Raw genomic sequence first — 14048 nt, forward strand, 5'->3', positions numbered from 1 at the left:
GGGAGAGAGAGAAAGGCACAGGGTGATGAAGAAGAGGGGGAGAGAGAGAAAGGCACAGGGTGATGAAGAAGAGGAGGGAGAATGAAAGGCACAGGGTGATGACAAAGAGGAGGGAAAGAGAGAAAGGCACAGGGTGATGAAGAAGAGGGGGAGAGTGAAAAGCACAGGGTGATGAAGAAGAAAGGGGGGTTAGAGAGAAAGGCACAGGGTGATGAAGAAGAGGGGGGTTTGAGAAAGGCACAGGTTGATGAAGAAGAAAGGGGGGTTAGATAGAAAGGCACATGGTGATGAAGAAGAGGGGGGTTGAGAAAGGCACAGGGTGATGAAGAAGAGGGGGGAGAGTGAAAGGCACAGGGTGATGGAGAAGAGAGGGGAGAGAGAGAAAGGCACAGGGTGATGAAGAAGAGGGGGGAGAGTGAAAGGCACAGGGTGATGGAGAAGAGAGGGGAGAGAGAGAAAGGCACAGGGTGATGAAGAAGAGGGGGGAGAGAGAGAAAGGCACAGGGTGATGAAGAAGAGGGGGGGTTGAGAAAGGCACATGGTGATGAAGAAGAGGGGGGGGTTGAGAAAGGCACAGGGTGATGAAAAAGAGGAGGAGGAGAGAGAAGCACATGGTGATGAAGAAGATGGGGAGGGGAGAGAGGCACATGGTGATGAAAAAGAGGGGGGAGAGTGAAAGGCACAGGGTGATGAAGAAGAGGGGGGAGAGAGAGAAAGGCAGAGAGTGATTAAGAAGAAAGGGGGGTTAGAGAGAAAGGCACAGGGTGATGAAAAAGAGGAGGGGGAGAGAGAAGCACATGGTGATGAAGAAGATGGGGAGGGGAGAGAGGCACATGGTAATGAAGAAGAGGGGGGAGAATGAAAGGCACAGGGTGATGAAGAAGAGGGGGGAGAGAGAGAAAGGCAGATAGTGATTAAGAAGAAAGGGGGGTTAGAGAGAAAGGCACAGGGTGATGAAAAAGAGGAGGGGGAGAGAGAAGCACATGGTGATGAAGAAGATGGGGAGGGGAGAGAGGCACATGGTAATGAAGAAGAGGGGGGAGAATGAAAGGCACAGGGTGATGAAGAAGAGGGGGGAGAGAGAGAAAGGCACAGGGTGATGAAGAAGAGGGGGGAGAGTGAAAGGCACAGAGTGATGAAGAAGAGGGGGGGAGAGAGAGAAAGGCACATGGTGATGAAGAAGAGGGGGGGGTTGAGAAAGGCACAGGGTGATGAAGAAGAGGGGGGGGTTGAGAAAGGCACAGGGTGATAAAGAAGAAAGGGGGGTTAGAGAGAAAGGCACATGGAGATGAAGAAGAGGGGGGGTTTGAGAAAGGCACAGGGTGATGAAGAAGAGGGGGGAGAGTGAAAAGCACAGGGTGATGAAGAAAAAGGGGGGAGAGTGAAAGGCACAGGGTGATGAAGAAGATGGAGAGGGGAGAAAGGCACAGAGTGATGAAAAAGAAAGGGGGGTTAGAGAGAAAGGCACATGGTGATGAAGAAGAAAGGGGGGTTAGAGAGAAAGGCACAGGGTGATGAAGAAGAGGGGGAGAGTGAAAGGCACAGGTTGATGAAAAAGAGGAGGAGGAGAGAGAGAGGCACATGGCGATGAAGAAGATGGGGGAGAGTGAAAGGCACAGGGTGATGAAGAAGAGGGGGAGAGAGAGAGAAAGGCACAGGGTGATGAAGAAGAGGGGGGAGAGTGAAAGGCACAGGGTGATGAAGAAGAGGGGGGAGAGAGAAAGGCACAGGGTGATGAAGAAGAGGGGGGGGAGAGAAAACCACAATGTGAAGAAGAGGAGGGGGAGAGAGAGGCACATGGTGATGAAGAAGATGGGGAGGGGAGAGAGGCACATGGTGATGAAGAAGAGGGGGGAGAGAGAAGGGCACATGATGATGAAGAAGAAAGGGGGTTAGAGAGAAAGGCACAGGGTGATGAAGAAGAGGGGGAGAGTGAAAAGCACAGGGTGATGAAGTAGAAAGGGGGGTTGAGAGAAAGGCACAGGGTGATGAAGAAGAGGGGGGAGAGTGAAAGGCACATGGTGATGAAGAAGAGGGGGAGAGAGAAAGGCACAGGGTGATGAAGAAGAGGGGGGAGAGTGAAAGGCACATGGTGATGAAGAAGAGGGGGAGAGAGAAAGGCACAGGGTGATAAAGAAGAGGGGGGGAGAGAAAGGCACATGGTGATGAAAAAGATGGGGGAGAGTGAAAGGCACAGGGTGATGAAGAAGAGGGGGAGAGTGAAAAGCACAGGGTGATGAAGAAGAGGGGGGAGAGTTAAAGGCACAGGCTGATGAAGAAGAGGGGGAGAGAGAAAGGCACAGGGTGATGAAGAAGATGGGGAGAGTGAAAGGCACAGGGTGATGAAGAAGATGGAGAGGGGAGAAAGGCACAGGGTGATGAAGAAGAAAGGGGGGTTAGAGAGAAAGGCACAGGGTGATGAAGAAGAGGGGGAGAGTGAAAGGCACAGGGTGATGAAAAAGCGGAGGAGGAGAGAGAGGCACATGGCAATGAAGAAGATGGGGGAGAGTGAAAGGCACAGGGTGATGAAGAAGAGGTTGGAGAGAGAGAAAGGCACAGGGTGATGAAGAAGAGGGGGGAGAGTGAAAGGCACAGGGTGATGAAGAAGAGGGGGAGAGAGAAAGGCACAGGGTGATGAAGAAGAGGGGGAGAGTGAAAGGCACAGGGTGATGAAGAAGAGGGGGAGAGAGAAAGGCACAGGGTGATGAAGAAGAGGGGGATAGAGAGGCACATGGTGATGAAGAAGATGGGGAGGGGAGAGAGGCACATGGTGATGAAGAAGAGGGGGGAGAGTGAAAGGCACATGATGATGAATAAGAAAGGGGGTTTAGAGAGAAAGGCACAGGGTGATGAAAAAGAGGGGGGAGAGAGAGAAAGGCACAGAGTGATGAAGAAGAGGGGGAGAGAGAAAGCCACAGGGTGAAGAAGAAGAGGGGGGAGAATGAAAGGCACAGGGTGATGAAGAAGAGGGGGGAGAGAGAGAAAGGCACAGGGTGATGAAGAAGAGGGGGGAGAATGAAAGGCACAGGGTGATGAAGAAGAGGGGGGGAGAGAGAGAAAAGCAACAGGGTGATGAAGAAGAGGGGGGAGAGTGAAAGGCACATGATGATGAAGAAGAAAGGGGGGTTAGAGAGAAAGGCACAGGGTGATGAAGAAGAGGGGGGAGAGAGAGAAAGGCACAGGGTGATGAAGAAGAGGGGGAGAGAGAGAAAGGCACAGGGTGATGAAGAAGAGGAGGGAGAATGAAAGGCACAGGGTGATGACAAAGAGGGGGGAAAGAGAGAAAGGCACAGGGTGATGAAGAAGAGGGGGAGAGTGAAAAGCACAGGGTGATGAAGAAGAAAGGGGGGGTTAGAGAGAAAGGCACAGGGTGATGAAGAAGAGGGGGGTTTGAGAAAGGCACAGGTTGATGAAGAAGAAAGGGGGGTTAGATAGAAAGGCACATGGTGATGAAGAAGAGGGGGGTTGAGAAAGGCACAGGGTGATGAAGAAGAGGGGGGAGAGTAAAAGGCACGTGGTGATGAAGAAGAGGGGGAGAGAGAAAGGCACAGGGTGATGAAGAAGAGGGGGAGAGAGAAAGGCACATGGTGATGAAGAAGAGTGGGGAGAGAGGGAAAGGCACAGGGTGATGAAGTAGAGGGGGGAGAGTGAAAGGCACAGGGTGATGAAGTAGAGGGGGAGAGAGAAAGGCACATGGTGATGAAGAAGAGTGGGGAGAGAGTGAAAAGCACAGGGTGATGAAGAGGAGGGGGAGAGAGAAAGGCACATGGTGATGAAGTAGAGGGGGAGAGAGAAAGGCACATGGTGATGAAGAAGAGGGGGAGAGAGAAAGGCACAGGGTGATGAAGAAGAGGGGGAGAGAGAAAGGCACATGGTGATGAAGAAGAGGGGGAGCGAGAAAAGCATAGGGTGATGAAGAAGAGTGGGGAGAGAGGGAAAGGCACAGGGTGATGAAGTAGAGGGGGGAGAGTGAAAGGCACAGCGTGATGAAGAAGAAGGGGGAGGGCTGTAGGAATGGTTCCTAAACGCTGTAAACTGGCTGGTCTTGGAAGAGGGCCAGCCATTGCAAGCATACCATACCCCAGACCACAAATCTGTTTCCAGGCACTGTTAAAGTATAATTATTAATAAATCAATGTGAATGTATCTTTAATTGTCAGTGTGGCTGAATCGCATAGAAATTATTTATTGTAGAAATTTATTTCAATTAGTGGTGCCAGGGGAGGGCTGGCAGATTTTAGCCCGGGGGCAAAACTCAGCAGCCTATTTGAATTGAAACATTATGCAGGTGGCCCATTGACCCAGTCCAAGGTAGCCCAGTATGGGACCAGCCCAGGGGGCAGATGCCCCCCCTGCCCCCCCCAGTCCAGCCTGCCCCTGAGTGGTGCAGGCGCCGGTTTGTGTCATTGCAGATGTACTGATTTCTGATACAGTAGGCAAATTTTGGAGAAAATTTGATGTGTAACTTCTGAGACAGTATGTCATGATTTGGTTTTGTAACATTTCTAGAGGAAATCATCATTTAGGCTAATTAGACATCTTTCTTGTCTAGTAGCCAACACTGGTTTAGCCTGAAAACACAGTAGGGGGCCGTCACCTTTCTGTCCAGTGAGGCCTTTTGTCCTGTTTGTTAGAACCTGTCTGAACAATGTAAACAGCAAAGTAATTTGGGAACTCAGAGATTGATGTCAATTTTGTTAAAGTTTAAACGCGTTAACTGCAAGCTTGGAGGAAATATCACATCCTGATAAATAGCTGATGTAAAATGTCAGACGTTTTGGGGCCAGCAAAGGATTCAGGGGGCTGGGTTACCTGTTTACAAAATTATATAAAATGAGTACTGCTTTACCATGTAATGTATCATCACACCATCTGTACTTCTGGAGATTGCTAGTACGTTAAACTAGCGTGTAACTGTACTTTTCAGGACTTCCTGAGCTAATAAACATCACCTCTTAAGGAATCCAATTTGACGCCTACTTACCTGCTGTAATTCCTGTGATCTACAGATTAGACCAATCTAATCCGTTATCTGGCTGTTCTGAGGTTGGGAAGCAGCGTCTAGTACCAACGCTCTGCCCGCTACCTGCAGCTCTGGCCAGTGTGATAGGCCAGGGGGAACCATCCACAGCAACCCTGATCTGAAGGCAAGAGGTCAGTGGTACCAGCCCAGGTGCCCAGCAAGGGGGTACACTAGCAGCGCGAGTTACCCAGAAGGATTCGGTTCTAGGTGGCGCTAAGGAGTCTAGTGGTGGCAGTAGGCCCCTTCTAATGCGGTTAGAGGGTGTATTTGGGAAAAAGAAAGGGGACGGTGCAACGCAAGCCCCAGCAACACAACAGAGTGACATAGGTGGTTCATTCTGTCACAGCCAGTTCACTGTATTGTACTATGACACTATATTTGTGTTTAACACGTAAGATAATAATAAATGTAAGATTTCTATTTTGAATAAAATACCTTTCATTCAGACAGTCTCTCTCTGTTAAACTACCTACTTGGAATATTAATTAGAGTCTCATGTGAAACTTGTAAATCCAAATCTATATGTAAGAAACTAGAGGTGCACATATAGTTGGTATAAACAGACCCTGATTAACATTCTGAGATAGACTGGAATCAATGTTCAATATCTTAATAATAAGATATGTATTAAGTAAAATGTTTAGGGTTTTGCAAAAGGTCACTATTATATTTGTTGTTAAATCCTTATTAATTTAAGACTAAATATGAGTTAATTAATTGTGATGTTTCTGTTTAATATTTACCTGTAATTAATTGACCAATGATCCAGATGTCAACATTGCCTGAGGGACCAAAACAGAGACGCCCTTCTACCCGCCCCGAGAGATGGAATTTATTGCATATTATAATTAAGTTTGTTTTTTTAACTCTAAGCTAACATTAGCCACGCTGTATGACTCAATTTTAAACTAATATTTTATTAATAAATATTCTTATTTCCCTTTAAGCAACTGGAACAATCAGTTGTTTTCACTTTAATAGTGCGCGTCTGGCAACGCAGAGGATTCAGGATGAGACAGCTTTGTCCTTGGTAGGGGTGCATCCAATTTACCTGACCGCTGACCTGTCTAGGGGGGATTAACACTATGACAGTCCTCCTTGTTCCCCTTCTATAGAGGGGACCAGTCCAGGCTGTACGGGCAAACTTTTTTTTTAACAAATCACAAAGAATATTTATATATAATTCTAATATCTAATACATTCTATGAAGATCATATTTAGTCACCTGAAAATTACACAAAAAAGGAATCGCAATACAATAGATCTAACAAATAAATTATAGAAATTTGATATACCGGTATTCAATTTCTCTAAAAAATGAGTAACTTTGAACCTTTTCAAAACCATGTTACAATACAAGGGATGCAAATGAGTTTATTATTTTGCACATAAGATAAATACTGGCGGTTTTTAATGTAACACACAACAACTACTTCATAGCTTATTTTACACTGAAATTTAAAGTTGATCTAGGACATGACCTACCCCAACTATACATCTCATATGTGAGGTCACACGATTGATTAGGAAGTTTCTTTCTTCTGTCCAGTAAACCCTGATCATATTACTGGTGAAGCAATGAAACCGGACGGTTATTTTTATGGCTCTAATAAAATGATTGAATCTTAACTTATTTAGACTGTTGTGTATAACTTAAGCTCTGTTCATGTGAGCAATTTAACATAAAGTTTCTACAACTGGGGACTTAGATATTAAGGATTCCAGCTCAGAATGAATGAACTACATTTAATGTGATCGCTTCCGTCTTGATTTTGATTATAAAACATCTGTAATTGATTCATGTGTTATAAAGACAATTTAGTAGAAAAGAGACAGAAAGAAGAATGCAGACAATTGTTCAGAGCGAGTGTAATTCCTGTGCCAGTAGCACTGGGAACTGAAGCTGCCAGACCTGGAATCAGACACCAAGAATACACCACAGACAGAAACTGAGCGAATACTTCCTAACAATGTGAGACTTTACCTATACAACATCTGGACACCAGAGCTGACCTGGCGCTAAGGAGATGACGGAGGAACTCACCATTTTACACACAGATTTTGCCTCTTCAGAAAACTTCTCTGTATAAATCTCATCTGTCTCCAGGACCCTCCTATCCACCTCCTCCCTCTTCACCTTCTCCTTCCTGCCCCTGAACGGGGATTGTCCTGCAATCATCTCATAGACCAAGCAGCCGAGTCCCCAGTAGTCAGGACTGAAGGTGTAACGCTGGTTATTGAGAACCTCGGGGGCTGGAAGGAAGAGGATCATGTGACACGATGAGAGCACACATAGAGACACACTGATCATCATTTCTGCTTCTTACAACAGGGGTGATTGAGAAGTGAATGGAAAAGATGCAGAGAGATGCACCCCCACACTTACATTATCTCATCTGTAACAAATTATGAGCTTAACCCCATAGTAAAGATACGTCTGGGGGAAATATTTAACAATCATCAACTTGAAACTGCATCCGTCTTGTGTAGGCAGAGAATTTGCGCTTGGTAAGGAACACATTTCAAAGACAAGGGTAACCCAAAATAAGACACATCTCACAGCGGAGTGGATGTCTGCAGCAGTTAGTGTACTTCACATGCATGTGAACGCCCCGATCCACTTCTCCAGTACAAGTGTTAGAAAAATGCTGCTCAAAAAACTAGCGCAAGTTGTGCACATATGCACAAGATCGATACGAACATGCACTGACATCCAACTGCAAGTTACCCCCAATACCATAGATGTAGGTTACACAAACACTGCACCCCACCTATAGGATGAAAGTATAATGTACACAGGTTGTTATACGTACCCATGTATCCCACAGTACCCACACGGCCACGGATAGAGTCTCCCTCTGGAATTTTCACAGCTAGACCCAAATCAGATATCCGTATGTGACCTACAATGACAATACAAACAATATAGTAAAAGAGTCCCTTGGTAATCAGTAATGATGGGTAACTAGAAACCAGGCTTCCATTAGTATTACAGCTATGCATCGTGACATACAGGTGAACGTGAAAGGTTTTGTTTTCCTGTTTTATATACATATATACAGAGCCATAACTTAAAATTCTAGCGCCTGGGGCGAGAAAGACAATTGCCGCCCCCCTAGCCCTCAATTTTAACCAAATGAACCTAAAATATTCCTAAATTGCGCCCCCCTTCAGCGTTGCGCCCTGGGCAGTCGCCCCTGTCGCACAGCCCTAGTTACGGCTCTGCATAAATATTACATATAAGTTTATGTTACACCTGCAGAAATGTTATCTGATCACTGCTCCGCTCCACTCATCCACTGTCTACTGTATCAGAGCTGAAAGGGCAAATGATATTACTAAATAAGTCCACTCCAAACTGAAAATACAGAAGAAGATATGGTGGGGGCTGGGGATTAATGGTATGTAGGGGCTGGGGATAAGTGGTATATGGGGACTGGGGATTAATGGTATGTAGGGGCTGGGGATTAGTGGTACATGGGGACTGGGGATTAGTTGTTGGTGGAGGTAGGAGAGAGAAGAGTGCGGCAGGGTGTTGTTGGTGGAGGTAGGAGAGAGAAGAGTGCGGCAGGGTGTTGTTGGTGGAGGTAGGAGAGAGAAGAGTGCAGCAGGATGTTGTTGGTGGAAGGAGAAAGAAGAGTGTAGCGGGGTGTTGTTGGTGGAGGAAGGAGAGAGAAGAGTGGGGCACGGTGTTGTTGGAGGAAGGAGAAAGAAGAGTGTGGCAGGGTGTTGTTGGTGGAGGTAGGAGAGAGAAGAGTGTGGCAGGGTGTTGTTGGTGGAGGTAGGAGAGAGAAGAGTGCAGCAGGATGTTGTTGGTGGAAGGAGAAAGAAGAGTGTGGCAGGGTGTTGTTGGTGGAGGTAGGAGAGAGAAGAGTGGGGCAAGGTGTTGTTGGTGGAAGGAGAAAGAAAAGTGTGGCAGGGTGTTGTTGGTGGAGGTAGGAGAGAGAAGATTGGGGCAGGGTGTTGCTGGTGGAAGGAGAAAGAAGAGTGTGGCAGAGTGTTGTTGGTGGAGGTAGGAGAGAGAAGAGTGGGGCAGGGTGTTGTTCGTGGAGGTAGGAGAGAGAAGAGTGCGGCAGGGTGTTGTTGGTGGAAGAAGGAGAGAGAAGAGTGCGGCAGGGTATTGTCGGTGGAAGGAGAGAGAGAAAGAAGAGTGCGGCAGGGTGTTGTTGGTGGAAGAAGGAGAGAGAAGAGTGCGGCAGGGTATTGTCGGTGGAAGGAGAGAGAGAAGAGTGCGGCAGGGTATTGTCGGTGGAAGGAGAGAGAGAAGAGTGCGGCAGGGTGTTGTTGGTGGAAGAAGGAGAGAGAAGAGTGCGGCAGGGTATTGTCGGTGGAAGGAGAGAGAAGAGTGCGGCAGGGTATTGTCGGTGGAAGGAGAGAGAAGAGTGCGGCAGGGTGTTGTTGGTGGAGGTAGGAGAGAGAAGAAAGCGGCAGGGTGTTGTTGGTGGAGGTAGGAGAGAGAAGAAAGCGGCAGGGTGTTGTTGGTGGAGGTAGGAGAGAGAAGAGTGCGGCAGGGTGTTGTTGGTGGAGGTAGGAGAGAGAAGAAAGCGGCAGGGTGTTGTTGGTGGAGGTAGGCAGGGGCGCAGGCAGGATTCCCCCCTTCCCCCCAGAAAAAAGAAAAAAAAGAGAAAGCTCCGATTCGGCAGCTCTGTACTATCCAGCAGCCGCGGCGATTCTGTATACAATACAGCACCGCCGCGGACGCTTCTTTGACAGCGCCGCGGCTGCTGGATAGTACAGGGGCACTTCTTTAGCGGAGGGTGCGCCACTGGTAGGAAAGATACAACACAGGAATACACAGCAGAGGAATCTCCCTATATATAACAGGACAAATGAAACATAAAAATTCTTGATAATAAATCCTGTTACACAGGGCTCAATGTAACAATGTATTTATGAAAGTCAAGCAACATTTTAGTGATGCAACCATCAGTCTATCGGTAAATCAGACCATGACCTGAGACCACATCAGATCTGATCTTATAGATGTCTTTCTCCTCCTTGTGTTTTAATATTAATGTCATATACATAATCACACTTTAGGGTTTATTTAATAAAATGTCAGTTTTTAAAACAAGTTTCAAGAATAATTTTATGTTAAACCGTGTAATAATAATCAAATTGTCTTGTAGAAGAAGGTTTGTTTGGTATTTGTCTTAAACATATGGAACTGATTCATAAAGTGAACGCAATTTGTGTTGTTTTAAAATGGACGTAAAATGCCAGCAGGTGCGTCGATATTCAACAAGAAGAGGATCTCAAAAAATGTTTCTAGCTGAATACGAGTATAAGTTGTTCTGGCAATATAGCACTTGCCGTATGCAGACAGACAAAACTCTGCGGGATACACACGGCCTGATTCATTGAAGAAAGTAAGGCAAAAAAGGAGTAACTTTGCACCTCGGCAAAACCATGTTGCATCGGAGGGGAGGTAAATTTATAATGTGGGGACAGATTTATAGTTGGGGTAGGGCATGTTCTAGATCAACTTTATATTTCAGTGTAAAATAAAGCTATTGAGTATTTGTGTGCTAGATGAAAAAACAGCCAGTATTTAACTTATGTGCAAAATAATAAACTAATATCCACCCCTTGTATTGTAACATTATTTTGGCAAAGAGAAAACTTACACATTTTTTTTTGCTTTTCTCTCCTTAATGAATCAGGCCCATAATGCATATGTGCCCAATTCATTCCCAGCAGAACATACAGAAAATATATATTAAATACTTTAACACCTGTTAATAAACCCTATAAATATATACATAAAAATAATTATTAAAGAAAAATTATACATCATTTTTTTTACATGAAATACATTTATCAGGATGCTATTATTGTCTGCTGTACATAAAATACATTGTTACAGTAACCCCTGATTACAAACACATGTTCTAGCTGTATACACAGTCGTCATCACTAGTAATCAGCACTTACACCTGACCTGTAGCTGGTGCAGGTGATACCACTGAAAATCACAAAACCCAGAGCTGGAATTGGACGACTTTGGCCCGCCCTTACTGTACATGTACCTATGTGCACACGCCCCTTCTCTCCACCCCGTTCCGCCATTCAAATTGTAGGCTGTTGTAAGTGTCTTTGAACTTGAAGATGAATTGTGTAGACTTTACCTTCACTGGCGTAAAGTCCATTTCTAAGCAGCACAGAGCGCGTATTGTCATTTATGTTCCTTAATGAATTAGACCTATGACATTTAAAAATAATTACATTTTTGCCCCACTAAAATCATGACAGTTGTCAGACTGTCCTGCTCTCTCCTACCTGTACTTGCAGCGTTCACTACCTGCTGCTGCTGATGTCTTAAGCTCAGTTATTGTCTGGACCCTGGAATGTTGGGGTCCTGTTTTTAAAAAGGGATACGTACATTAAATATGGAAAGCCTAGCAATGAGGGTACACTCAAGCCCCCTTCCCCAACCAGTCACAATGTTAAATCACTAGCGCTCACCTTTAAAAGGTGCGTGTGAGTGTGAAAAGCACTAGGCCACTCCCCTACAGCAAAAAACTTGCATTGTTGCGTACACCATCAACAGAAGTGTACACTGCTTGCTTAAAGAAGTGTGACATATCTCCCAGAAGGCAGAACGGAAGTCCTGAATTTCAGGGACGTGTCCTAAAAGCACTACATACGTAGTAGAAGGTGTGTAGATGTTATAATGACACAGACATATATGACAAAATAATCTTTCAAAGAAAGACAAAAATTGAAAACACACACAAAACACATATACAAGCAGAGGGGAACCTTGTCTCTGAATAGTTACAATTAACCTGTGTATCCGCATAATATTACTACCCTTAGTGAGAGTATTCACTGCTACCCCCAACCTTGGCTAGATGGGAATTACCTTTGCTGCAGATCAGGGGTTGGCTAAAATCTAGTCAAGCCCAGGTGTGCCAATTGTGCATTTAGATAGAGATTTTATATTATATACATATATATTATTAATAATAATGGAACCAACAAATAAATGTTCATATTATGCCACACAGTAATGCCCCCAAATAATATTATGCCACAAATTAGGCACCCAAACAATATTATGCTACAGAGTACAGCCCCCTTTCATATTATGCCAAGAATAGGCTACCCCTCCCCCCACAGGTAAAAAGGGAACATTGTCCAGTTTGCAAAAAAAGGCAAAAAAAAATGACAATTAAATAAAGTAAATGTGACTTACTTCAGCTTCATCTCCTCTCTGTGGTCGGATGGGCAGGGTCCTTGCAGCTCCTGTACGCTGCCAGCATCGCAAATCGATCTATTTCCCTCCAACCAGCCCCGACATTAAATTAATAGTATCCGCATTTAATAAATAAACTTTATTACAGGATTTGTTATCAAATTTCCCTACCTCCAAACAGGCCTAGCAATAAATAGCATTTAAGATTAATAAATATAACCCTTTCCCACAACCATCCCTGGCATTAAATAATTCACATTCACATTTAATAAATAGCCCTCCTGCCCAAAATTAACCTCATATTCAAATAACAGCCCCAAACCACCCCAGCATTAAATGTCCCGCCACCTCATCTTAAATTAATAGGCTTTACTATTAAATTGGCCCACCATCACCCCACAAATAAAATTGCACACATTAGCCACCACCTACCTTACACCCACATTATATTACCACAAGACCCCCTGTCCTCACCCCCATTTTATTTATAATAGCCCCCCTGTTCTCACCCGTATTTCATTTACAACAAGCCCCCCCCGTGGTCACCCCTATTACATTGCCCCAAGCCCCATTGCCCACATACACATACATTACCATAAAACACACACCCACAGTCTCTCATACACACATCTCACCTTTCTTACCTTTCCTGCTTTGCTTCCTCCATGGCAGTGTGGGTAGGGGGCGTGTCTGCTCTGATTGGCTGAGTGACTGTGTCAACCAATCAGAGCATAGCAGAGGGGGTGATGGGAAACAGGAAGCTCCTCTGCTTTGCCAGCAGCACAGGCTGCTCCTACACTTAGCTCTATGTGGGGGCCCTGGTGAACGCATTCTGGTCCCGCCTCCAAGTGAAACAGGGCGGGGACATCGGAGAGTGGGGCCTACCAGGTATTTCCCCGGGAACCAGCCAGGCCAGTCTGACACTGGGTGCAAATGAGTTTATCGTGCACATAAGATAAACACTGGTTGATCTAGAATATGCTCTACCCCAACTATAAATCTGTCCCCACATTTTGTATTTGCCTCTCCCTCCAATGCAACATGGTTTTGCCAAGGTGCAAAGTTACTCATTTTTTTGCCTTACTTTCCTTAATGAATCAGGCTGTCATGTTTTTATCCAGGAGTACGGAACATGTCTGTAACTAATGCAGAACAACTACTGAGACTGCGATCTTGTAGTGTATATAGATCAGGTGAAATCAGTTCTTGTACATAGAACATAACTCCTCTCGTCTGTTGACCATCGTCCCAGGCAGACTCATTCCATCAAGAAGCTTTACATCAGTTCAGAGAGTTTTCTCCATTATTTGGAATGTCTGACACAAAGTATGTCTTAGCTGCAGATTAATTACCTTTTCATAGTGGAAACATTCTATATTTCAGCTCTGTTTAGAAATAAAGTCTCCTTGGCAAATAAAGGCGCCAGAATATTAGATATTTTGTATCTGAGCCCAGAGAGAGTCACAAGGGTTTAATACTAATGCAGAAATAGCAGCAATTCATCTGCATAAAACACCCAACCTGCTCCTTCTTGGGAGGTTCTGCAGCAGCTGAGGCGCTAAAAGCAACAGGTAGGTGGTTTAGTCCTATAAATGTTCTTTTCTTTCCTCAATAGTGTTTATTGAACATATATCAGGGGATGGGGTACAGAAATGGAGACATCATTGCATTGAAAAACTTCAAACACCAAAATTGTTAATATCAATAAAGCTCATATAAATTCACAAATCAGCTTATGAAATCTAATCTAATACATTTATACATTAAATGTATCTAAAAAAAATCATAAAATCAGCTGCACATAAACATATTGTAATAATACATGAA

The 14048-nt window shown here is 44.9% G+C and overlaps 1 protein-coding gene across 1 annotated transcript in view; it reads right to left on the reverse strand.

Annotated features, from left to right (window-relative positions):
- Window positions 1-14048, reverse strand: part of GRK5 (G protein-coupled receptor kinase 5) — a 120974-nt gene that overhangs the window by 27329 nt on the left and 79597 nt on the right. Inside the window, 2 exon segments of the mRNA XM_075215548.1 lie at window positions 7068-7276; window positions 7837-7926. Coding sequence (XP_075071649.1) covers window positions 7068-7276; window positions 7837-7926 — 299 coding nt within the window.

The sequence above is a fragment of the Mixophyes fleayi genome, chromosome 6 (genome assembly GCF_038048845.1).
Source record: "Mixophyes fleayi isolate aMixFle1 chromosome 6, aMixFle1.hap1, whole genome shotgun sequence".
Taxonomy (NCBI): domain Eukaryota; kingdom Metazoa; phylum Chordata; class Amphibia; order Anura; family Limnodynastidae; genus Mixophyes; species Mixophyes fleayi.